The 27,850-nt window shown below is 41.4% G+C and overlaps 1 protein-coding gene across 1 annotated transcript in view; it reads right to left on the bottom strand.

Moving 5' to 3' along the window:
* Nucleotides 1-8,295: 8,295 nt before the first annotated feature.
* uvssa (UV-stimulated scaffold protein A) overlaps nt 8,296-27,850 on the bottom strand; it is a 91,992-nt gene continuing 72,437 nt past the window's right edge. The window contains exons 14-15 of the mRNA XM_073486839.1: nt 14,108-14,282; nt 8,296-9,467 (exon numbers count right to left, since the gene is read on the bottom strand). Of these exons, the coding sequence (XP_073342940.1) occupies nt 9,374-9,467; nt 14,108-14,282 (269 nt within the window). The 3' untranslated portion in view covers nt 8,296-9,373. The remainder of the gene's footprint in view (nt 9,468-14,107; nt 14,283-27,850) is intronic.

Genomic DNA, 27,850 nt, shown 5'->3' with positions numbered 1-27,850 from the left:
ATTGTCAAGAGGAAGATGAGAGACACAAGACCCAACAATGCAGACGAGCTGAAGGCCACTATCGAAGCAACCTGGGCTTCCAAAACACCTCAGCAGTGACACAGGTTGATCAACTCCATGCCACGCCGCATTGATGCAGTAATTCATGCAAAAGGAGCCCCAACCAAGTACTGAGTGCATATACAAGAACATACTTTTCAGAAGGTCAACATTTCTGTATTAAAAATCCTTTTTTACTGGTCTTATGGAATATTCTAATTTTCTGAGATACTGAATATTGGGTTTTCATTAGCTGTAAGCCATAATCATCAAGATTAAAACAAATAAAGGCTTGAAATATTTCACTTTGTGTGTAATTAAACCACAAGTTTCACTTTTTAAATTGAGTTACTGAAATAAATTAACTTTTCCACGATATTCTAATTTATTGAGATGTACCTGTATAAGTGAAAATTAAAAACAAATAATTTATTCAAAAAAATATCAGAATTAAAAATATATTTAAATTGAAATTAACCTTTCCCTACACTTATGTTTATTTTGAAAATGTTTTTGATTTTTTATAATTCAAGATCAAAAATGGATTTTTTTTTTTTTCAAATCACCAAACCTTTTAGCCTTGATCTGGCTCCATAAAGGGACACACGCTAATCCCAGCAGTGTGATAACAAGTGAGGCTTAAATTATGTCTGGGCAGATACTAGTTATTGATAGCATTATTGTATGCATGGTACACTCAAAATGTGTAAACACTTTTGTATTTTTGGTAATATTGTTTATTAATATTATTTTTATTTTAAGTCTTTATTTTTCGCTATTTATAAACACAAAACACTTATGCCGTGTTCAGACCAAACGCGAAGAAAATATTTCCGTCGCGTTTGGTCCGAACCCAAGAACCCAAATGATTCTTCCCACAATATATGTGAGGGGAAGCCTTAGTTCATGAGGAAAGAGAAGAGAACTAATGAGCGTAGGTGGTGTTGCGTCCAGGTTCCTTACTGCGAGGGTATCCACCCCCTCCCCAGAGGAAAATCCTCTTCCTCGGATCCCGGATCCTTCTGACTGACTTGGAGGAAACAGTTGGTTTTCGTTCCTGGATCAGGGTAAGGCCTACCATCAGGGCTTCATAGCCAAAGGATTATGGCACCTGATGGCATTCACAACCCAATGGGGGTTGTACAAATGGGTCAGAAAGCCGTTCGGGTTATCGCATGCACCAGCAGCGTTTCAAAGGAGCATGGAGGAGATGTTCGACACGCAAAGAGATGAATGTTGCATCTCCTACCTTGACAATGTGCTGTGCTGCACGAAGTCCTCCAAGCCTTGCAGCGCTACAGGGTAAAGCTGAAACTGGAGAAGTGTGAGCTTTTCCGCAAAGAGGTCCGATATGTTGATCAGTTGGTGTCAGCAGAGGGTGTGAGAGTGGACCCCAGGAGGCAGTGTGGTTCCTAACACATCAAACGCCTCAGACAGTTGGTGATGTCATGCAGTTGCTTGGGTTCTTGAGTTATCACACATATGTGCAAGACTTCTCGTGCATAGTCAAGCCCCTTTACGACCTGCTCCAGGTGAAGCCCAACGCAGAGCAACCCAGACCGCCATGTGTAAAGACAAAAGGTCCCCAGTTGTCCTCTCGAACCCCTATAGAGTGGAAAGAGGAACACCAGCTGGTCCTTGAACATCTGATAGACATGCTTACTAAACCCCCGGTGCTGGCGTACCCAGATTTCACCCGCCCTTTTACACTCCATACAGATGCTTCCCAAAAAGGTCTTGTTGCAGTTCTTCATCAGAACCAGGATGGGAAGATGAGAGTAAGAGGCTACGGGTCATGCACTTTAACACCAGCAGAACAGAACTATCACTTTCACAGTGGGAAGCTTGAGTTCCTGGCACTAAAATGGGGTGTGTGCGATAATTTCAAAGTCTATTTATTTTATGCACCTCATTTCAATGTCCTGACAATAGCCCACTGACTTATATTGTAAGCTCTGCCAAGCTCAACGCCTCGGGCCACCGCTGGGTGGGAGAGCTTGCTGACTTCCACTCTGACATCACATATCAGCCTGGCAAGTCAATGCCAACACCTTATCCTGCTGTCTTTCAACATTGATGCCTTCATGACAGAGTGCTGAGAGGCCATCGGAAGAAGCAGTATGTGCCATATTGGAAGGGAGCCGAAGGGCCCAACAGGGAAATGTTGCCTGGAAGGTGGCCCTCAACTTAGCCTCCTAAAGCCAACCTCACATGGAGCCTCTGCAGGCAGTTGGCCACGGCGAACTGTTAAGGGAACAAAGAACGACCCTGTGATTGGAAAGGTTACAGAGTTAAAAGAAAACAACACACAACCTACAGACAACGACAGATGGAAAGGCGACCCACGTACAAGGAGGCTCTTAAGGGAGTAAAACAGGTTGCACATGGAAAATGGCCGACTCTACTGGAAAACCACAGGTAGGAGACAACTGGTCCTTCCTGCAACCTACAAGCAAATGGCTCTCACTTGTCTACATAACAACATGGGCAATTCGACTGGCCGTTCATGAAGGGAGAGATAGAGGACTACATAACCGGGAAGTGACATTGTATTCAGCAGAAAAAAACGACCTGCCATGAAAGAGTGCCTATGGGCAGTGTTACATCAAACTTGCCCCTTGAACTACTGTGCAATAACTTCCTACACCTAGAAGCCTGTCAGGGTGGCTGTGAGTACATCTTGGTGGTGGTACATCACTTCTAGGTTCACACAGTCCTACCCCACATGGAACAAAGCTGGCAAGACAGCGGCTGACCAGCTCTTCAATGATTTCATCCCCCAGGTTCGGCTATCCAGCTAAACTCCACCATGACCAGGGCCAGGAGTTTGAGAACCAGTTGTTCAAAAGACTCCGACAGCTATCTGGTGTTGGACACTCTAGAACCTCCCCATATCACCCCCAGGGTAATCCTGCCGAGAGGCTGAATCTCACCCTATTGCAAATACTTCTGACCCTTGGAGAGAAAGAAAAGGAGAATAGGAAAGACAATTTGTCCCACATTATCCATGCCTACAATTGCCCAATCAAGAGGTACCTCAAACTTCTAAGGGCTATGTGTGATTGAGGCATATCAAATAGCGAATGTGAACAGCCACCAGTCAAGTTCCAAGGGGAAGGAATACTATGATAGGCGGTGCAAAGGCGTTACCCTGCAGCCTGTCCCCAGGCTGCAGGGTAACGCCTTAAGGACAAGGACTCCTAAGTCCTTGTCCTTAACCTCAGTGAATGAGGGGGGGCTGGTAAGCTCAGACCATATTGGGAGAAGGCCATCTACATCATGAAAGAGCAGGTTGGGGACAACCCTGTTTACAAAGAAAGTCCAGAATCAGGAGGCCGCCCCCTTTGCACCCTGCACCAGAACCTGCTGCTACAGGTAATGACTTATCAGTAGAGCCACCCCAGAGCCCCGTTGCTAACACCCCTAAGTCAGACAGAAGGACGGAGAAGTCCTCATAGACCTTGCAGACCACAGGATCTCCACAGATCTCTGATCCAAGTGACTCTGAAGAAGAGGAAGGTATTTCTCATTACTGGCTACATACACCGATCAGGCATAACATTATGACCACCTGCCTAATATTGTGAAGGCATCTTACAGATGCTCAATCAGATTGGGATCTGGGGAATTTTGAGGCCCGGTCAACACCTTGGGCCCTTTATAGTGTTCCTCGAGCTGTTCCTGAGCAGTGTTTGCGGTGTGTCAGGGCACATTGTCCTGCTGGGGGGCCACTGCCATCGGGTAGTGTTGTTGCGATGAGGGGGTGTACTTGGTCTACAACAGTGTTTGGATGGGTGGTGCATGTCAAGTGGCATTCACATGAATGCCAGCACCCAAGGTTTCCCAGCAGAACATTGCATTGTGATGAGATGATCAATTTTATTCACGTCACCTGTCAGTGGTGTTAATGTTGTGGCTGATCGATGTATACTAGTGCAGAACCCACATGGTGAGAGTAGCCTCCCAAATTAGAGTTACTTGCGAGCTACAAAACAAACCTGGACTGAATGAGTTGCACCTTCAAGAGACAATCCATGCTGAGCTGGAACAAGAAATGGAAAATGTCTTGGAACAGACCAGCCGCAGTCTGACATTGACCAAGAGATACCTCAGGTAGCCATCCAGGTGGAGGATGCTCAAGAATCTCATCCTGTCCATCATGTCCCCCTGAGGCAGTCCACCAAAGAAAGACAGCCCTGGCCATGTGTTCACTTATCCATTCCTTGGCCAACCAGTTTACCAGCTACATCACACAGTGAATGCCGTCGAGGCTCATCCCCATCCCCAAACCTTCCCGGCCAAAGCCATCACCCCATACTCATACCCCTCACCACCTGTCACATATCCAATTTGTTTCTGAACTACTGAAAGAAAGACAATTACATTCACACGCACAAAATATGCAAATGTAAACATTGATATACACTTTTCATATACACATTCATATATAACATTTTATTCCTGTTTTGAAGATGGTTAAAACATACAAACACTCCACAAAAATACAATTTAGTTTGATAACATGCACTGTTCAGAGTGAGATTATTTACTTGAAATTTAAATTTTTGGGGTTTGAGTCATACAGGTCAGATTTTTTCTTTGTGGAGGAGTGTGTGGTACACTCAAAATGTGTAAAAACTTGTATTTTTGGTGATATTGTTTATCATTATTGTAAGCCTTTATTTTTTGCTATTTATAAAAACAAAACAGAAGTATTAAGCCTAAGAACCGAAATGCTTCTTTCCACAATTTATGTGAGAGGAAGCCTTAGCTCATGAGGAAAGAGAAGAGTGTAACTAATGAGCGTAGGTGGTGTTACGCCTAGGTTCCTTACTGCAAGGGTATCCGCCTCACCCCAGAGGAAAATTGGAAAGAAAACAGTTAAAACCACCAATAATAACTTTTAAGTAAAACTAAATGTAGTGCGAGTGTATTGAGGTTTGTTGACTTAAAGACTTCTTAAAGGTCCCATATTATGAAAAACACGTTCTCTCTGGTCTCTACATATATAAACTGGTCCTCCCTGAGTCTACCAACTCCCAGGATGAGGAAAGCAAACGAGTCCTGCATGGTCTCTGCAGCCCACCCGCTGGTAAAACGGGGCTCCTACAGGCGGTTCAGATTCAGCTCCTGTCGTTATGTAACGACAGGAGTGATTTTCATAGACCGGCCCCCTCTGCGCGAAAACACTCCCCCCTCTCCCCAGAGATATCCGAGAGGGGGGGCGTTCATCCCCGAGGTGAAGTTCGGTGTCCAGCGGTAAGATAGCAGTGTTTCGCAATGTTGTCGCAAATTGCGCTGTTGTTGGTTGTAAAAATCAACATAAGTGCCTATATTCCGTCCCAGCTACAGAAGAACAGAAGAGACAGTGGTTGCGTTTCATTTTTAACGACAACGTGCCGGCTACGGTTCGTGTAAGTCTGTCCGGGGGGGTGCCTGGGCTCCACTAGGTGGGTCCGGGGGAAGAAAATTTTGAACATTTGCAATTTAAATGAATTAATCTGGTGCACTTTGAGAGTATCAATCACGTATCACATCAAGAAGTTGGAATGACAATCTCAAGGTTTTTAATAATGAAATATGAGCAGTTCACCAAAAAAATGAAAATTTGATCATCAGTTACTATAAAATTGTAGTTGATTTGCAGCATTTTTAACAATGATAACTAAAAAACTAACATTCTTGCATTGACTCCAATTGTTAAAGGGATAGTTCAACATTTTGGCAAATTCGCCCATTGCCATAATCCCTATAGTATAGGGATTCTGGCCCTATAGTATAGGGACTATGACAATGGGCGAATTTGCCAAAATGTTGAACTATCCTTTTAACATGAGATCAAAATTCAAAATGCTGTCAAAAATTCTGTTTTTGAGATAGAAATCTGATATTTCCCAAACATCATCTACCATGACTCCTGCCATGACTCTGTGTGGCCGGGCCATTGTGAACGAGAGATCGTGTTCAGCTATAAACGCAGTCATACGAATTTTCTGTTCACACACACGGTCGGTCATAGATGTAGCTGTGGTACCTGTAGCCGTCGTTCCCGGTAGTGCCCTGCATGGGCCTATTATCTGGGCCCAGGCCCGGCCCTGGCCCAAGGGGGTGGAGCCCCAGCCCGGCCCGGCCCGACAGGTTTTCAGAATTCTCAGGACCGAACCCGAAAAAAAAACAGACTTTTTTTTTTTTTTTTTTAAAACTCCCATAACAACCTGTAGGCTGTTAATGTTGCAGACATTAAAATTGTTTAATTGGGGTTTCTAGTTCTGTTTTTTGAAGTGACTGTGCGCGATGCAACTGCAGCAGTGCCAGTGCGTGCTGCGCACTGCTGCAGTTGCATCACGCACAGTCACAGCTGACCTGATATCGCAGCAATTGTAGGCGGCAGGTCTAACTTTGTCCAATACTGAGCTTTTTACTTGGTGTTGCGCACCGTCTTAAGCTCACCATCTTCAATCTTTTTCTTTATATTGTCCATGTTTGTGGCGGGACCTATGGCTGGACGCGCGAATGGGATCAGTATAATATGGTGTGAGTGACGTGCAGCGGAGAGGGAGGGGCAGAGCGGCTGCTGCGTTCAAGCCCGAGCCCGGCCCGTGTCCGAGGTAATGATGTGGTAATTGGCCCAAAGCCCGGCCCTTGGGCTGTCGGGCCCCTCGGGCCTCGGGCTCCAGCGCAGGGCTCTAGCTCCCAGTAAGGTCGATGTGTGGGAGAGAGCATGCACGGACGCTATGTGACCTGGGTCTGAAGCATGACGAGCTAATACTTTTTTCCCGCTGCTGCCATACACTAGTTTTCTGGAGCACGGTACACAAAAACAAGCTCCTGGCTCCTTCAGTTTTTGACACCAGCTATCTCGAGGTTTCTTCACCTGGTTTAATTTACCTGGCATCCATGCTAGCAGTATACAGTAAACCAGCTCCTCACCGCTCGCTAACATTGTCCGAGGTGCCTGAAAACTTAAGGCCCGCCCTACTCTGCCTCTGATTGGCAAGAACTCCTTGGTTACCTTGAGTACCATTGGTAATTGAAACTATCACTTTAAACAACTGGTTACAGTTTGTTTTTTTTATGATTAAAAAAAAACAAAAAAAAAAAACTTCACCAAAATATTCCTACACCGGATTTCCAGCACCGTGCTGGAGGTCTTCAAGCCCTATAGTTAGCTCCGCTTCGGTCCGCTATGCAATGGCATTTGAAGCGAGTTTAATGTTAATATAAAAAGGGAGCTTGGTTGTCACAGTAAAAAGTCTGGAAACGTGCAGACTGGAGACAGAGACTATGCGAACAGTGTCCAAGAGTTTGGAGACTGTGTTGGAGACAAACACAGCTTTCGCTAACTGTTTTTAGACGTTACCTGTTGCAGGTCAGTGGGGGATGGGAGCCAGATGGTTGTGTTGGGGAGTCCTGCTGCAGCCGCAGAGTCTGTATTTTTCTGAGCCTCTCCTTCTGGGTCTGATTCTGGGTCAAACTGGTATGGTTGAACGACAGCATCTCGGCGAGCCATAGCAATACATCCACATAAACATTAGCACATGCTACCGCTAGCCTAAGCAGCATCCTCTCCCTGAGAGGGGCGTGTAGCAGGACGGAGCTCATTAGCATTAAAGGTGCAGGCACAGAAACAGCCTGCTCTCAGTAGAGCTCACTTGAGCAACTTTTAGACAGCTGAAATTCAGGACCACGGATGGGTTTGGGGCAATACATTTCAAATACAGTGTTGTTGGACCTCTGACAGCTGTGTGAAATTGATGAAAAACAGTATAATATGGGACCTTTAATGAGTTTTAAAAAGTGTAGGAAAGTAAAACTGCTTACCACGGTTAATGGCGGTGCCCGCGTTGCCGACAACTTAATTTGCATACGATGTTTACATTTGTATAGGCGTTAAACACATTGTTAACATGGTTGTGAACATTTCTAACCATTTTATTTGATGCTGGGGCCCTGAACATTTGGCATACATGTTGATATTTTGTTATTTACTCGGATGTTTCTAAGATTTATGAAGAAGTGCAGAAAAGCACTAAGTTAAAACTAAAGGTTCAAACTGTGAATTTTGTGAATTTGAGCTAAACTGTTGTTTTGAATTAAGAAGCTTTCTCTATCTGACATGTTTGATGTTTTTGTAAGAACAGTTTCATATTACAGTCAGTGGGTTTAAAGGATTGGTATGTAATTTTATACTGCTGATGAAAGGCAAAAAAGGGTCATTTAAAGAGTGTGGTGAAACTGACAATGAGCAAAAGGAGATGAACCATACTAATGAACTTTATTGAAACAAGGCATGAATAGTGAATTTGATGGACATTTAAACAAAAAAAGGACACTCATTTACAAGGGATAGTTTCATGTATATGCATTATGTTTTGGTTTTTGGTTTGTCTTCATTCCTCTGGACTTTCACCAGTGTTTATCAGGAATCTGAACAGCACTGAACCAAAAATAATTTGTTGCTGAGGTACCTACCTTGTGGAGACACAGAACACATGCTTTAAAGCTGCATTTATCGTGAGTTTTGTGGACCGCTGACTCGTTTGCTAATTTATATTGATAATTATTATTATTTTCAATAATTACTATTAGTAATTATTAATTGCTAATTGCTAATAAGCAAACCTGCCCTACCAGCGTAACCAATTCTCAATTATTTCTTAAGTGTCTTCCTGTCCAAACTTTCTCACAGTATTGTGCAGCAGGTGTGATTGGTGAATGAATCCTGAATAAAACTCATTAAGTGGAGGACAGGTCAAAGACAAAAACACAGGAGAGGAAAGACTAACAGTTTAGTTGTGGTACAAATCTTTTTAACTGGCATCATGTTCATTCAGAGAAAGAAACACAAAACAAATATAAACCACAACACTGAACTAGAGAATGCTTGAAAAAATGAGTAAATATTGTGTCAATAATACATGATGAAAACTGGATTTGGCTGATAGAAAGGCAATATTAAGCTGAAGAATTTATTGATAAATGAGATCAAAAGAAAGGAAGGTTTTATTTTCTGGTCGCTGATCATTTTTCATAGTGTGTCAGAAGCTGCACATGTAGTCAGAAGAAGCAGAACACATCTTTCAGGAGGATGTGTGTACCTCTGGTGAATGATCACATTTTAAACAAGCTTCACCTTAACAAGCATCATTCCAAATACATCAGTGTTCAAACAATGTTTGATTATTATTTCAATCATGTTAATCTCTTCATTACTCTGTGTGCACAATCAATAAATTAAAATCTTTTCTGCTCTCAGTGCGAGAAAAGTTAACAAATTATGACAGAAAAACAGTCCATCTCATTTCATTTGAAGGCATATAAAGCTGGCTGGAGGTCAGTTAAGAGCATAGTTGAACTGGTTCGAGAACTTTTCATGTTTTCTGCTGTCAGCTTTACTCATCACCTGAGCTACTCTGCGCATGGTGCTCCTGGAAGGAAGGACAGAACAGAGATCATTACAGACTGTATTGCACATACATTAAAAGGATATTTGGTTGATAAACATTTAGCTAATTAGCTGATTATGTTATTGAAGAAATGTGACTGTTGGACATTTTCAAGGTGGACTACAACACATACAGACCCCAGTGTTCTCTGTGTAATTCAAACAGCTCAGCATCTGCTGTGTGCACTGCCATGCTTAGACTGTGCTATGGAAGCCGTCCAAGTACACCAACAGGTTTTGCTTTTGACTTTTTTCAGCTTAGTTAGATTCATCGTCATCTTTTATTTTGTTAATATTTGGGCTAATACCATCAGTGTGATTTGACCAACTGCCTGACTTCCTGTAAAAAAAAAATAATCTCTAAAAATCAAATATGTTGTAAATGTGTAATTAAACATATGAACATAAAATCATTTTGTTTCACATAGCTATGTTAACTTTTACTCAGACTTTAGGTTCATTCACATAACATTGTGTTTTTTTTTTTTTGATAAAGGCTGTGGCTCAGGGGTAGAGCCAGCGTCTTGTTATCGGAAGGTCGCTGGTTCGATTGCCCTGGTCTGTATGTCGATGTGTCCTTGGGCAAGACACTGAACCCCAAACTGCTCCTGATGTGCTGCATGGTACCTTGCATGGCAGCCACCGCCATCAGTGTATGAATGTATGAATTACTGTAAGTCGCTTTGGACAAAAGCGTCTGCTAAGTGCCCTAAATGTAAATGTAAAGGCAGTGCCCCTCTATGCTTAAAATACAACATATACAGTATTTGCATATAGTAGGGCCCAAAAGTCTGAGAACACTAGTCAGGATACATTTGTTTTGAATGTAATACTGTTTTTTGTTTTTTTTTCATTATAAAAAGGATAATATCAGCTTAACAGTTTTTAAGTAAGTCTTCTCACACAATTTGTGAAGCATATGATTTGTAATGAGACAAATTTGAACTTGGAAACACATTCAAAATAGAAATATCTTGACTAGTGGTCTCAGACTTTCTGACTGTACTGTATGCAAATGCAGTCATGGTCACAAGTCTATATATACTTTAAAATAACATGTACTGTATATCATGGCAGTCTTGAGTTCCAATGATTTCTACAACTCTTTTTTCTGTGATGGAATGAGTGGAGCACATACTACTTTGTCACAAAAACATTCATGAAGTTTGGTTTAATAATGAATTTATTATAGGTCTTCTGAAAATGTGGTCAAATCTGCTTGGTCAAAAATATACATACAGTAACTTAAACGATCAATTTTGGTGATTACAGAAAGTTGTGTGAGTCAAATTAGTTTTGTAACATGGCCTCTCAACTTCTTCTGAGTGATTATGATTGATAACAGCTGATGACTTTTCTGGGCCCATTTAAACAGGGCTTGTTTGATACACCCATTAGACTTAGCCACAAACACTACAATGGGAAAGTCTAAGGTGCTCAGCATTGATCTGAAAGAGTCTTTATTGATTTGAACAAGTCAGGAAAGTCACTTGGAGCCATTTCAAAACAGGTACCAAAACCACCAAAGATGAAGTAATTAGAAGCTGCTGGAAGACAGGTGACAGTGTCCACAGTCAAGTGTGTTTTGCATTGCTATGGCCTGAGAGGCTGCAGTGCAAGAAAGAAGCCCTTGATCCAGACATGACACCATAAAGCTCCACTGAAGTTTGCTGCTGATCACATGGACAAAGAAAAAAACCTTCATCTGTGGTCAGATGAAACACAAATTGAGTTGTTTGGAGGAGAGAAGGTGAGGCCTTTAACCCCAAGAACACCATACCTACTGTCAAGCATGGTGGTTGTAGTATTTTGATGTGGGGCTGTTTTGCTGCCAGTGGATCTGGTGCTCTATGCATTATCATGCTGCAACATGAGGTGATGGTCGTGGATGAATGGCACAACAATGGGCCTCAGGATCTCATCACGGTATCTCTGTGCATTCAAAATGCCATCAATAAAATGCACCTGTGTTTGTTTGTCCATAACATACGCCTGCCCATACCATAACCCCACCACCACCATGGGCCACTCGATCCACAACGTTGACATCAGCAAACCGCTCACCCACACGACGCCACACACGCTGTCTGCCATCTGCCCTGAACAGTGAAAACCGGGTTTCATCCGTGAAGAGAACACCCCTCCAACGTGCCAGACGCCATCAATTGTGAGCATTTGCCCACTCAAGTCGGTTACGACGACGAACTGCAGTCAGGTCGAGACCCCGATGAGGACGACGAGCATGCAGATGAGCTTCCCTGAGACGGTTTCTGACAGTTTGTGCAGAAATTCTTTGGTTATGCAAACCGATTGTTGCAGCAGCTGTCCGGGTGGCTGGTCTCAGACAATCTTGGAGGTGAACATGCTGGATGTGGAGGTCCTGGGCTGGTGTGGTTACACGTGGTCTGCGGTTGTGAGGCCGGTTGGATGTACTGCCAAATTGTCTGAAACACCTTTGGAGACGGCTTATGGTAGAGAAATGAACATTCAATTCACGGGCAACAGCTCTGGTGGACATTCCTGCAGTCAGCATGCCAATTGCACGCTCCCTCAAAACTTGCGACATCTGTGGCATTGTGTTGTGTGATAAAACTGAACATTTCAGAGTGGCCTTTTATTGTGGCCAGCCTAAGGCACACCTGTGCAATATTCATGCTGTCTAATCAGCATCTTGATATGCCACACCTGTGAGGTGGGATGGATTATCTCGGCAAAGGAGAAGTGCTCACTAACACAGATTTAGACAGATTTGTGAACAATATTTGAGGGAAATGGTCTTTTGTGTATATAGAAAATGTTTTAGATCTTTGAGTTCAGCTTATGAAAAATGGGAGCAAAAACAAAAGTGTTGCGTTTATATTTTTGTTCAGTGTATAATAAAATTCATATCTGAACCAAACTTCATAAACTTTTTTGTGACAAAGTAGTATGTGTTCCAATCATTCATCACAGAAAAAAAGGGAGTAGGAAAAATAATTTGAACTCAAGACTGCCATGATATACACTGCCTGGCCAAAAAAAAGGTCACAACCTGGATTTAACTAAACAAACAGGTCAGAGCCTTCCATTGGATAATTACTGCCGTGATTAATATGTTTTAGCTGGCAACAAGTTATTTAACCCTAACTGATGCAGTGAGTAGCCTCTTATTTCTATTATTATAACCATGTCAGGAGACATATCCTGTGGTCGTGGAAAAGTTGTTACTCTGTTTCAGAAGGGCCAAATTATTGGCCTGCATCAAGCAAAGAAAACAACTAAGGAGATTGATGAAACTACTAAAATTGGGTTAAGAACTGTCCAAAGCGTTATTAAAACCTGGAAGGACAGTGGTGAACCATCATCTTCAAAGAAAAAATGTGGTCGGAAAAAAATCTTGAAAGATCATGATCGGAGATCGCTTAAACATTTGGTGAAATCAATTTGTACAAAATCAACAGTAGAACTCATGGCTATGTTTAGTAGTGAAAGTAAGAGCACAATGTGAATAGAACTCAAGGGACTAAACAGCTGTGTAGCCTTATGAATACCACTTATCAGTGAGGCTAATCAGAAAAAAAGGCTTCAATTTGCTAGGGAGCATAAAGATTGGACTCTGGAGCAATGGAAAAAGGTCATGAGGTCTGATGAGTCCAGATTTACACTGTTCCAGAGTGATGGGTGCATCAGGGTAAGAGGAGAGGCGAATAAAGTGATGCACCCATCGTGCCTAGTACCTACCGTACAAGCCTGTAGGGGCAGTGATGATCTGGGGTTGATTCAGTTGGTCAGGTCTAGGTTCAGCAATGTTATGTGCCCAAAAAATGCTTAGCTGACTACCTGAATATACTGAATGACCAGGTTTTTCGATTAATGGATTTTTTCTTCCCACATGGCATGGGCATATTCCAAGATGACAATGCCACGATTCATCAGGCTCAAGTTGTGAAAGAGTAGGTTAGGGCTAACCCTAACCCTATGTTTTTTACAAGTGTATGTAAACTTTTGACCACGACTGTACTATACTGTGTCAAGTGGCATTCACATGAATGCCAGGACCCAAGGTTGAAAGTTAGCATAGGCATTTAGCTACTTTATATGTACCTATATATAGCATATATGTCATAAATAGTCATTCTACTGCTTTACTACTGTGGTACTGATAAAATATGTGTATAGTTCATGTGGACAGTGAAGCATGTCGGCTTCACTGTGTGAAGATTAAAGTTCAAATCAATGACAATGTTACTGTCACAGTTTTAAAAGAGCACTCCGCTGATTTTACACATACAGGTTAGTTAATGCATCATGGAGAAAACTAGTCAACCTGTGAAAATATTTCTAGGATGTCTGTGGTTTTGAAGGGAGATTTCCAAAGTCTAGAAAAATACCTGATGACTCATCAAAATTATTTTGAGTTAGGTTTGAGACTTCAAATAATGGACAGAAAACCTGCGTTTTGAACGGAGGACACAGAATTTAAAGATGAGGGCATTCCACAGCCAGGGAGGGTCAAATAAAAGATTAAAAGATGCTACTGAGTTGCATTATGGGAATTGTGGGATCGTGTGCTTCTGGGCACTGAGTCTATGGGCTAAAAAGGTCTGGATATCTCGCAAGTCGGAAGTGTAGGAAGTGACGTACTTGTTGAATACTTTTTTCTCCAGCCTGGAGCGGGCTGTGTTGGCGGTCTGCTTCAGATCACTGAGATTGGGGAATTTCTTCTTCTTCCCTTTCCCTTTTTTATGCACCCTGTCAGAACCCAGGTCTTCTCCTGTTGCAGCTTCAATGTCTCGCATCAGCTCTGCATCACGCCAGTCTACAACACAAGGAAAAGAATCGTTGAAGTAAGAAGAAATTGTCCTATACCAGATACTTATTATGGCTCTCGGTAATTGGCACAAGAACATATTAAACTGTAGCTGTAGTCAAAGCTCAGTGGTTGTCATGTTGGGAAGCTCAGTCACCAGTCTGCCTGTGCTATTATACCCAGGCCTGAATGTCATATTTGAGCATGTGCTACGATACCGGATAAGCTTGTGTTTAGCTAGCTTTACTTTGAAAACATTCCAAAGCTTTTCAGCGTCTGTTGCAACAGAGCTGTCCTGGACGGGTGACACCAATCTGCCATATACAGTTACCATGAAGATGAAGCTCATAAAGCCATTATTTTTTGCTAGCTCTAGCATCCAGAAAAATCTAAAAAAAAGTTACTGATAGACTAAATTGCTCTTCTTTTCCACTGGATTAGACAACAAACAGCAACAAACCAACAAGGACAAAACGAGAACAACTGAACAAAAAAATGGAAATGATTCCTACAGAGATAAATATTAAGATTTTGTATGTTTATATTTTGTATATAATGAGATGTTTTGGAACCAGAAACAGAAATCTTGCTCAAAGAGAAGTCTTGTTCTGAACTCTTGTGAGATGTGAGTTGTTACAGGAAGACGATGGTGGAAAAATGAGTCAGAGCTGGAGAGGAGGTGGAGTTTAATTGGAGGAACTGCCAGCAAGAATATTTTTCAAAGTAAAGGCTGAATATTTAACTGATTGTGACAATCTACATGAGGCAACAACTGCAACAACTCACCTCTCACGAGATTTCAGAGCGAGACTTTACCTTGTGACCACGTGACACTTACTTTCTGTAATGTTATTAGACTCTTAGAATAATAACCTCAGCCTGTCAGTGGCAAAAACAGGCACTTTTAGTGGACATAACTGTGATGGTCGGCTTTGGCCCAAAGGATTATTTTGCAGCCATTGGCACCATGTTGTTGCTGCCAGGTGAGGTAATCTATTGCATCAATTTCAAAACTTTTGGTAAGTATGAATAATTTATGTAGCAAAACATGTAAATATATAGGGCCCAGGTTTAAAAGTAATGGGATTCCCCTTCAATTTTTCCCTGAGTTTTGGCTGCTCATAACATCAAAGATGGTAATTAAAATATGGAGCAAAACGATTTTTACTTTTATTTACTTAAAGTAACTGTGTGATTAAAACTAATCAGTGCTTTTATAAAAATACTGAGAAAAAAAATCTACATTATGTGCCAAACTGAACACAGGGCAGTGACAAAGTGAAAATTAAGACTGAAGCACACAATACAGGAAAGTCCAGAAGCCAAGCAACAGTTTGCTAAAACTGATTTTTTATTTACTTTTAACATAAAGTCTTGTTAATGATAAGTGTAATGAAGTAATTACAGCTGATAACATAAATGAGCTCATCCTGCACAGTTTTACAAAGCATAAATCACAAACTGTGACGTATAGATTCATTTGGATCCAATTCTGGTGTTAATGAAAAGTGTAATGTCATAATTCTGGGCGATAAAGTAAAAGTGGCTGTAATGCAGAGTAATTGTGGTCTACACGAAGAGACAATTCTAGTTAATGATGTAGTGTGTTGGAATGAGAGATAAACCTGCAGTAATGCAAAGTAATTGCACTGTGATTATGATGGGTTTGAAGCTGTGCTCTGCACTCTGTCAAAACACTGACCCCAGCTCAGTGTGTGTATTTGTGTGTGTGGGGGGGGGGTAAGTAATCAGGGCTGACCCTGGGTCTGACTGGACCTTCAACTTTCCCTCATTACAAGCGTGCACGCACACACACACGCACACGCACGCACACACACACACACACAGGCAGAACAGAAATAATTGAAAAGCAGCTGGTGTATTTAGGAGAATCATTACAGCTAAAAGAGGAGCAGCTGCATTTGCATTGTGTGTCTGGGTGTGTGTCCTCTATTACTTTGATCTTGCGGTCTTAGAGGATTTTGAGAGAAAAGGAAAATGAAAAATTAAGAATAAAAACAGCGATGAAAGAAAATAAATAAATTCATCAGAATTATAAACAAAGAAAAAAGGAAGGAAAGAAAAAGGAAGAAAGAGTAGACAGCAAAGAGAAAAAGACAGTCCTCTGAATTTAATCAATGTTGCAGCAGGGCTCTTTCCTCTGTCAACACCTCTCCAGATGTGTGTGTGTGTGTGGAGGGGGGGGGATCCACAAAGGCATCTAGGGTCTTTGGTTATTCAGACGTCTCTCAGCTATGCAACACTAAGCACAAGGACCCAGAATGTGTGTGTAAGAGAGAATGAATCCAGAGTGAAGTGGAGCATCAATTCCAGTCTGTCAGTGAGCTGCTTGGACTCCTATGTTTGGTATTACTGCCTGTGTGTTTGATTCAGAATCCGTCAACGCACGCTCTTATCTTAACTGAATGCTAGTTAAGATAAGATAGCAGTAAAGGTAAACAAGAAAAATCGTGATTGTGGAGGCCCAAGTATTTTCTACCTCCAGGATTCTATGTGCATTTTGACTGCTTCAGTACCACAAATTAGTACGTGCTATTACAAGAGAAGACAGATTAGTAGCACTTTTCAGATACTGATAAACTTGCATTTGGAAGTTCGTTTCTCTTTTTGTTTCTGTTTATTCTTATTAGTAAGGAAAATAGGTGTAAAAATATCACCTTTCTTGACATTTCTGTTTGTTTTTTTACTTAATAGACTAAGTGGCCCTTCTACTAAGTAGTAGTAGTGTAATGATCACATTCCTCTGCATTTTAGTCTGTGTTGCTGTTAACTTTCTCTTCAGGAGGGTGCAGACAGCCATGAGCTTCCTTTGATGGATTGCACCACCTGCTTCTTTTCATCTGTCAGTGAGCAGCTTCATCAGGAGGTTCATGCTATCCCCCAGCTGCAGTACTGACTCCAGTAGGAGTGACTAGCTTAGCAACATTGACCAGATCCCTCACCAGCTTCCGACTCACTGTGTTCAATTAACCACAGTTGAAGCACCTCTGCTAGGACTTTTGTTTTGATGCTTTGCATTTGCTATAAAGCTGTGTTTATAATGTGCAGCCATCAAAACAATACAGGCATTTGGGATTTTCTGCCATTCTTCTCTACAGATCCTCCTATGGGTCAGGCTGGATGGGGACTGTCGGTGGACAGTCATTTTCAGGTCTGTCCAGAGATGTTCGATTGGGTTCGAGTCAGGGCTCTGGCTGGGCCACTCAAGGACATTTAAAGAGTTGTCCCTAAGCCACTCCTGCATTGTCATGGCTGTGTGCTTAGGGTCATTGTTTTGTTGGAAGGTGAACCTTCGGCCCAGTCTGAGGTCCTGAGCGCTCTGGGCCAGGTTTTCATTAAGGACATCTCTGTACTTTGCTCCATTCAGCTTTCCCTCAACCCTGATCAGTCACCCAGTCCCTGCCGCTCAAAAACACCCCCAAAGCATGATGCTGCCACCACCATGCTTCACCGTTGGGATGGTGTTGGGCACTTGATGATTGGTGCCTGGTTTCCTCCAGACATGACGCTTGGAATTGAGGCCAAACCGTTAAATCTTGGTTTTATCAGACCAGAGAATCTTGTTTCTCACAGTCTGAGTGTCCTTAAAGGTGTTTTTTTGCTAAGTGGGCTTTCATGCGTCTTTCGCTGAGGAAAGGCTTCTGTCTGGCCACTCTGCCATAAAGCCCAGATCAGTGGAGGTGGTGGTTTATTCAGTGATGGTTGTCCTTTTGGAAGTTTCTCCCATCTCCACACAGGATCTCTGGAGCTTAGCCAGAGTGACCATCTGGTTCTTGGTCACCTCTCTTACCAAGGCCCTTCTCCCCGATTGCTCAGTTTTGCTGGGTGGCCAGCTCTAGGAGGAGTCCTGGTTGTGTCAAATGTCTTCCATTTAAGAATTAAAGCCACTGTGCTCTTGGGGACCTTCAATGCAGCAGAAATTTTTTGTAGCCTTGTTCAGATCTGTGCCTCGGCACAATCCTGTCTTTGAGCTCTGCAGGCAGTTCCTTCAACCTCATGGCTGGGTTTTTACTCAATATAAGTTCTCACAGCTGACAATGTATGTCAGACAGGTGTGTGCCTTTTCAAATCATGTCCAATAAATTTAATTTACCACAGGTGGACACCAGTCAAGGTGGAGAAACATCTCCACCTTGACAAGATGATCAGAAAAAAAAATGGGAGGCACCTGAGCTAAAGTTCAGGTGTCATAGGAAAGGGTCTGAATACTTATGTCAATGTGATATTTCAGTTTTTTCTTTTTAAGAATGCAAAAATCTCTAAAAATGTGTGTGTGTGTGTGTGTGTGTGTGTGTGTGTGTGTGTGTGTGTGTGTGTGTGTGTGTGTGTGTGTGTGAGTGAGTGTGAGTGTCTAGGTTGGTCTAGGTGAGATTGGCTTCTGGATCAATAGTGTTGTTAACAAAAGATGCCATTTCAACTGCATGCCATGCTACACACACACAAACACACGCAGGGTAACAACTTTTATCATCATCTCAGACAACTACTCTCTAAAAGAAACCACATCTGCAAGAGAATAGAAGCGACTTAAAAATAAGCTAAACGAGAGTATTGGCGGGACTTTCAATGCTGGAGACAGCTGTGGGCAAGTAAAAAGTTTCAGTCGCAAAGTTTCTTTAGACTGGTAAGTAACATCTAATGTTGTCTGTTTGTTGAAACATGTCTTTAGTGTAACTAATGACAACACAAACTGTAACACTTAGTGTGATGTGCCTGTTGTCCTGTTACTGTGGAACTGAGCTAAGTAAGCTATAATGTAAACTACCATCATGAAAATCATAAGATGGCAGTCTTATTTTGACCAGCTGTTGGAGGTTCAGCAGTTTGGTTGAATTTTTGATATTCTTGCTCTGCTGTAAGTGATTAATTGCCTTTATTTATAACAGATGACTGAAAATTGTGATTGTATGGACCCAGTAGTAGACAGACTATTATAATTCAATTCATCATATTGTAACTACTTGGCATTACAGTTATGAGATGAGGCAAGATTTGAGGTTGGGAAACTTTGCTTAACATTTTTGTGGACATTACAAGGTTTATTACAGGTGTCTAACTGTAGAAATTACAGGGTTAGACGTGTACAGTTAGTTGATCATGCAATTTTTGCTCCAGGAATGAACAAGGGGCAGCTCGAGCTTCTACCCCCATGAAGAAATGACCAGGGCCTGCAGAGCTGGAAGATCCTGCTGTATTAAGTTAAAAGTCTACAGTGGCGAAGAACTTGCTCATTTGTACTTTGTAAACCGTGTGCCCTGTGAAAACCATGTGGCTGTCTGATGAACACGATTATTCTCTGCACTCCATGTTTTCCGCTATATGACAAAATAAAATCATTAGTTTTGAACACAACTGTTCTTTACTTTCTTACTAAAAGAGGGCAGATGGCTATCTTACATGTGCAGAGGGCTTTATAAAAAACATTCAAAACACTACAGTGTTCACACTATCTAAGCCTGATCATATCATTGCTCACACTGTATAATAAACACAGTCCAAACATGTTCTAATAAAAACAATATGTCTGAACTAAACTAATTGCCCTGCCACACCTTTGTTGCTAACCCTAACCCTAACCCAGCTAAAGTGGATCAACAAGTAATGTACGGAGACAGAAGTCAGCTAACAGACGTCAGCTAAGTGGATGTCTGTTAGCGGACATATATATGTATATGTATATATATATAAGGGAAAAGTAGAAACAGCAGCGCAGTTGTTAGTCCCACAGCAAGAAGGACATGGGTTTGAGACCTGGCTGGGGCAGGGCCTTTCAGTGCAGTGTTTGCATGTGTCTGTGTGGGTTGTTTCCGGGTACTCTGGCTTCCTCCCACAATCCAAAGATATGCAAAAAAAAGTTAGGTTCATCGGTTACTCTAACTCGTTCGTAGGTGTGAATGTGAGCATGAATGGTTGGTTGGTCCCTATATGTCACTTATCCAGGGTGTATCTTGCAGTTGCCCAATGTAAGCTGGGATCAGCTCCAGCCCCCCCGTGACCCTGAAAAGGATAAGCGGTTTCAGATGATGGATGGATAATTACAAGCTTTGTCATTAATTAATTGATATGAATCGCATATGCCAATATTTGCCGTAAGCATTTAATAACATTTCAATGCAAATGGATTTTGGTAGATTAGTGAATCAATTAATAAACATTCTAAACTTTAAAAGGAGTTGATATTTGAAGCTTGTAGTACTCTGATGGTTAGAAAATTCCTTGCTGCATAAGTTGCACAAAACAGAGCTCCTGTCAATAGTTCCATCGTGAATAAATTACCAATGGGCAAGAACACTGTAATTATTATAGAGTGCTATGATTCATGTTTGTAATGATTCATTAATGTAATAAATTTGATTAAGGCTACTTAATCTGTGACTTTGGGTGAACGTTAAAGGCTAAAATAGTGTTGTTACCGTGATGAGTCTGACTGGTAGAAAGACTTCACTGCACTGCTATCCAATGTAAAATTCCCTCAAGTTTATTTACCATTCTCTCTCTTAAAGTTGCAATCTCGAAGATTTCCAGAAGTGGCAATTGCTGGTGTATTTATGGACCTCACTACTTCCCAGAGATCCAGTGTTGCCTGTGTGATGTCAGTTGGCAGCTTTGCCACGCCTCCATAACAACACCACATGAAAGCGATTTACACCTTTTTTAAAAGTTTCATCGTCCGCTGTTATCAGTCTTTTCTTTGTTTGTTCGGCTGTTATGTCGCGTGCCAACCACCTACTCTCTCTGGCAGACCAACCACTGCTGGGTGTCACTAACTGTTTTCTGGGAAAGTTGCCACCTACACCCAGTGTACATCTTTGGTATTACAGCAAATGCAAAGGCTTTCATCATTGGGCCATAGGCTCAATCATCATTGTGTTATCTCATTCAGCGATAGATGGTGACTTAACATATTTATTTTCATGAAAATCTTCGAGATTATTTCTTTAACTCCCTGAAGTCGACGGACGCGCCGGCGCGTCCAAATCACATGACCAATTTCAGATGACGTAGCAGCAAGACGCAGCCTCGCTGAGTCTCCGTTTCAACTTGTGTCGAAAGTGCGAACTTTCTCCAACTCAAACTATATACCAGTTTTAAATTGTGTTGATAGGCCAGGAAGAAACGGTAAAAACGGGCTATTCTAAGGAAAGTGCTCGCAAGCAGAAAGAGCTTGCAAGCAAAAAAACATGGCTACCCCTATTTTTCCTATTGGTGGAGAAATGCACCATATCAACCAATCAAAAAATGGCATTTGGTTGCTGAGGAACAGGGGAAAGTTGTCGGAGTGATGGCGGCGAAAGAGAGACAGCGATAGCGAGCAGCGAGCAATAGCGAGTTTTGAGATTTGAGAGATTTGAGAGATTTGTGACATTTAGTGTGTTTAGTGTGTGTAGTGTAGTCGTTTTTTTTGTGTTGTGTGTCAAAACAATGAGGTGACTACTGAAAGTGGAGCGGGCAGTGCAGCGCTTCTTTTAGCTGGAAGGAGCTGAGGGAGACGCGAAGCCAGTCTGAGCCAGAGTGAGGACTTTGACGATGAAGTGGGTGATCCATCTTTTGTTTTGGTGACATCCTGGAAGTGTCAGGCCTGTGATGTGCCTCTCTGTCTTGTGGTGGACAGGAACTGTTTTTTGGAGTGGCACAAATAATTTGCGTGGCATCTTATTGTGACACCTGGTTGCTTTGTAAATAGTTGTAAATAGTTGTACAAAAAAACGCCTGAGGCATTGCCTGCATTTCAATGTAAATAGTTGTATATAACTTTGCTACATTTTTACATAGGTTTTTGAAATTTATAAACAACAATTTATATTTGCATTCGAAGTTATAAAAATGGTTTGTTAAACATGTTTGTGGTTTTCACAGTAAAAAAATCAAACTTTTCCTACTCGGATTTTATGTCTTTTTGTGTGATTTTAGGTCCAATGTGTTAATACAGTATGTCAAAATGAAAAAATAACTGTGAAGTCACACATGTGAGGTTGTGCTGAAAAAAATGACACCAAACAATAAAATAACGTACAGAGCAATACATCACACACCTGAGCGTCCACTTAGCACAAGCACCAAGTGCTTTAGCACCTTTTTAAGACTGGTGATTGGCCTTTATTTAAATAGGGTTTTCACTACGATGGTCTCTTCCATGCTGCTCATGTTTAATCTGCTCACAGCACTGGCCTGTATTACAGTGGTTTTAACCATGAAATTCATGTGACTTAATGTAACAGCACAACGGATTTATATTATCTGTACATAACTTATAAAGGTATTCAAGTTGACCTAACTCGTATTTCTTTCATTGACCATAGAGCATAACACTTTATTTCACTCATTTGTCATGTATTAAATTTTACTGCTTCCTTGTTATATGACATTTAAATGATTCAGTGTAGGCTACACAGATACACTGCACACATAAAAGGCGAAATTAAGTTGTGCAATAATTTTATGAGAGCAAAATTAGATCTGCTGGCACTATGACCTCAGCATTTGACCCCAAACGCATATGCTCACCCAAAAGGCCTAGCAGCTAATATTACTGTGTATGTGATGTGTCAAGCTGTGACAATATTTGGCAAATTTCTTTGTAGTGTGGCTAATGTAGTTTTCGAAACACACAACTTTTACTTTGAAGGCGAACTGTCTCTGTTTCCGGCCCACGTCTTCCGTGTTCAATATTCATTGTACAAATTGGATAATGGAACAAACGTTAACAGTGTTTAGGCAGCATTGGCTATCGAGCTCACGCGCGGCAACGTACATTTGCATTAGCACAAGTAGGACAGTGAAATTCGGAAACACCCCCTAAACTGGCATTTTCCATTATACAACATGAACAGGTGCAAATGAATTATGCTTCATGCATGGACCTTTTGTGCCAGCTTTACTCAAATGTGGGTTACCAGGGTTGTTTAGTATGCCTGTTTCCAAAAACTTGTGTTTGTTACATCAATAGAATGAGCTGTTCTCAGAATTTAGTATCAATGCATACCTCCAAAGCTTTTATTTAGCACTTACTGTATAACAAAAAAATGCAACAATACAACTGAGGAATGGTGAATATATGGGTAAATAAATGCATGCTGAGTAGTAATTATTTCGGTTTTAACTATTTTAAAAGGTGCAATATGTAAGTGATAGCCACCTGTTGAATTCATAGTTAAAACAATGTCACTACAGTAATCACAAACTGCTGCTAACTGTAGCTGCCCTTAGCTAATTATGTCAGTTAGCTGTGCATCTAGTGGTCCAGACCAGGAGCTCTGAACACAATTGTATTGTAATTACTGTCCTTTGGCTGCTGTGACAAAGAAATTTCCCCATTTGCGGGACAAATAAAGGAATTCTGATTCTGATTCTGAATGTTAATGTTTATAGCTACCGCCAACACTGGAGCTTTGGACAAGAACAGGCCAAGGCTAGGATGGCATGATAACTTGAATAGACATCTCTGCAACACAATACAGTCCCTCCAGAAAACCGCGATTATGCGATCGCATAATTCAACGCATAATCAGCCAAAGTTCGCACATTTATGCGGGGGCTGCATTTTTTCAAAGACGCCGCACTTTGGCCGCATAAATCGCCGATTTCCACGCAAAATGCGCAAAATATGCGGGGCTTGCATGATTTCATAATCCCTGCATTTTTGTTGCAAAAAAGTCACTTAAATCTTCGCAGAAAGTTGAAAAATGTTGCCTTTACTTCACACAAGAGCAGCCATTTTCCTCCTGTTGCCTTGGGAACGTTATGAAGTGACATCATCATCGTCGACGTCAACGTTTTGTAAGTTTGAGCCATGTGTTTATTAAGGTCTGAAATAAAACGAGATGAGAACTTAATTATTCTCAGCACTTTCTGTGATGTAGTATGCTTGCTTATCATAGGAAGTCATTAGAAATGACTCTTTACATTAAGGTAGTAGCCTAGTGAGCCTAGTAACAGAGTGTTGGGGGAATCACTTTTTTTTTCTTATTCATCAAACCGCAGTTTTTGCAAGTTCCCGCAATTTTTGCAAATTCCCGCAATTTTTGCAAATTCCCGCAATTTCATCACATAAAATTGCATAAATACCCCGCATATTCCATCGCATTTTTTAAGAAAACGTGCCGCATAATCAAGAATCACACAATCACAAAAAAAATCCGCATTTTTCTGGAAGGACTGACAATAGTATAGATATACAGGTGCATCTCAATAAATTAAAATATCATGGAAAAGTTAATTTATTTCAGTAATTCAATTTAAAAAGTGAAACTCGTATATAAATTGTGGATTAATTACACACAAAGTGAAATATTTCAAGCCTTTATTTGTTTTAATCTTGATGATTATGGCTTACAGCTCATGAAAACCCAAAATTCAGTATCTCAGAAAATTAGATTATTACATAAGACCAGTAAAAAAGGGATTTTTAATACGGAAATGTTGGCCATCTGAAAAGTATGTTCTTGTATATGCACTCAGTACTTGGTTGGGGCTCCTTTTGCGTGAATTACTGCATCAATGCGGCATGGCATGGAGTCGATCAGCCTGTGGCACTGCTGAGGTGTTATGGAAGCCCAGGTTGCTTCGATAGCTGCCTTCAGCTCGTCTGCATTGTTGGGTCTCGTGTCTCTCATCTTTCTCTTGACAATACCCCATAAATTTTCTATGGGGTTCAGGTCAGGCGAGTTTGCTGGCCAATCAAGCACAGTAATCCCATGGTCACTTAACCAGGTATTGGTACTTTTGGCAGTGTGGGCAGGTGCCAAGTCCTGCTGGAAAATGAAATCAGCATCTCCATAAAGCTTGTCAGCAGAAGGAAGCATGAAGTGCTCTAAAATTTCCTGGTAGATGGCTGCGTTGACTTTGGACTTGATAAAACACAGTGGACCAACACCAGAAGATGATATGGCTCCCCAAATCATCACTAGACTAGACAAGCAACTTGGATTCTGTGCCTCTCCACTCTTCCTCCAATCTCTGGGACCTTGATTTCCAAATTAAATGGAAAATTTACTTTCATCTGAAAAGAGGATTTTGGACCACCGAGCGACAGACCAGTTCTATTTCTCCTCAGCCCAGGTAAGACGCTTCTGACGTTGTCTCTGGTTCAGGAGTGGCTTGAAACGGGGAATGCGACAGTTGTAGCTTCTTTTCCTCAGGCAAAAATGGGCCAAAAAAGAGATTTAACTGACTTTGAAAAGTCAAAAATTGTAAAAAGTCTTTCAGAGGGATGCAGCACTTTTGAAATTGCTAAGATATTGGAGCGTGATCACAGAACCATCAAACGTTTTGTTGCAAATAGTCAACAGGGTCGCAAGAAACGTTTTGAGAAAAAAAGATGCAAATTAACTGCTAAAGATTTGAGAAAAATCAATTGTGAAGCTACCAGGAACCCATTATCCTCCAGTGCTGTCATATTCCAGAACTGCAACCTACCTGGAGTGGCCAGAAGTACAAGGTGTTCAGTGCTCAGTGACATGGCCAAGGTAAGGAAGGCTGAAACCCAACCACCACTGAACAAGACACATAAGTTGAAACGTCAAGACTGGGCCAAGAAATATCTGAAGACAGATTTTTCAAAGATTTTATGGACTGATGAGATGAGAGTGACTCTTGACGGACCAGATGGATGGGCCCGTGGCTGGATCAGTAACGGGCACAGAGCTCCACTTCGACTCAGACGCCAGCAAGGTGGAGGTGGGGTACTGGTATGGGCTGGTATTATTAAAGATGAGCTAGTTGGACCTTTTCGGGTTGAAGATGGACTCAAACTCAACTCCCAAACCTACTGCCAGTTTTTAGAGGACACTTTCTTCAAGCAGTGGTACAGGTTAAAGTCTGCATGTTTCAAGAAGACCATGATTTTTATGCAGGACAATGCTCCATCGCATGCATCGAAGTACTCCTCTGCATGGCTAGCCAGTAAAGGCCTTAAAGATGAAAGAATAATGACATGGCCCCCTTCCTCACCTGACTTAAACCCTATTGAGAACTTGTGGTCCCTTCTTAAAAGGTCGATTTACGCTGAAGGAAAACAGTACACCTCTCTGAACAGGGTCTGGAGGCTGTGGTTACTGCTGCACCAAAAGTTGATCGTCAACAGATCAAGAAACTGACAGACTCCATGAATGGAAGGCTTATGACTGTTATTGAAAAGAAGAGTGGCTATATTGGTCACTGATTTTTTTTTTTTTTAAAATGTCAGAAATGTTTATTTGTAAATTTTGAGTTTTTTGTTTATTATTCTCACTTTAACAGATGAAAATAAACAAGTGAGATGGGAAACTTCGTTTTTCATTTAGTTGCATAATAATTTTGCACACTAATAGTTGCCCAATAATTCTGCACACATAGATATTCTCCTAGCCAAAACCTCACTTTTTCTTTCTTAAATATTCAGGTTTGAGGTTTATTTTGGATTGGCCAAGAGCACTGTAGTTGTTCAATAATAAAATGAATCCTCAAAAATACAACTTGCCTAATAATTGTGCACGCAGTGTATGTCATAATGTCAAAACTGTTAATTCTTCACATTCTGGTGATAATTTTAGTGAACTGGTTTTCAACTAAAATCTTACATATCGCACCTTTAACAAATTTCAACAATCTATTTTCATAGAAACAAATGAAATATATAAAATGAAAAACAAAAAGGGTTTGAACTAAACATTGAGAAGGGATGAAATAACACCCCCCATTCGTTTGAAGCAGGTGGCTGGGAATTACCATTAGGTCCTTTGAGTACTGTACTTAAAGAGGCATTAGTCAACTTTTCTGTGTTTTAAAATGTTTTTTAACAGGCTGTTATATAAGTTAAAAAATGACATTCCCCCTCTTACTTGGTTGCTTCTATCAGCCTGTGGTGCCTCAGGTAGCACATACCCGGAAAAATGACATCAGCGTGACGCGTATGATGTGTGTGCTTGCTCCCGAGTGCATATCTCAGCTAGCAACAGAGCGTCGCAAAAGCTCAGAGATGGAGTCCGCTAACAAGCAACTGGCATCCTCCACAACACACACCCTAACACAGACTGCACTTAAGCCACAAAAAAGAGAGTAATATCCAGTGAAGCTTGTCTGGCAAAAAGGGAATTGGACCGATGTCAGGCAAAAAGTAGAGTACACAACTGCTGTGCATTCGAGTCATGGAGGGAGCTTTGGATGTAAACATCCACCTCTGGATGTGGCAAGTCGCAAGAAAGACTACATGCTATCTGCTTCTGCAGCACACAAGGCACTCTCACAGATTATTCTCAACAGACGCTGGCTGAAGGATGTTGAGACATTTCTGACCTCTTGGTAAGACTAAACAACATTATCTTGTCTACTAAAGCATGTGTCAGTTTTTACTATTTACAATAGGTGAATGTGGAAATAGAAATGTTATAGCAATATAATCAATATGACGCCCCTATATGACTGGGTTGTGAAACAGGCATATGTCTGAAGTGAATTTTTTTTTATAAATCTAAATCATCAATTTTTTTTCACAACATGTGATCTGGAGTCCTTTCAAAACCATGTTCTGAGTATGATGGCAAGCAGTTTGCCTTCTCTCCTCAAGTGTATGAAGCAAG

The sequence above is a fragment of the Pagrus major genome, chromosome 18 (assembly GCF_040436345.1).
Source record: "Pagrus major chromosome 18, Pma_NU_1.0".
Taxonomy (NCBI): Eukaryota; Metazoa; Chordata; class Actinopteri; order Spariformes; family Sparidae; genus Pagrus; species Pagrus major.
This window is presented reverse-complemented; position numbering and strand designations above follow the sequence as displayed.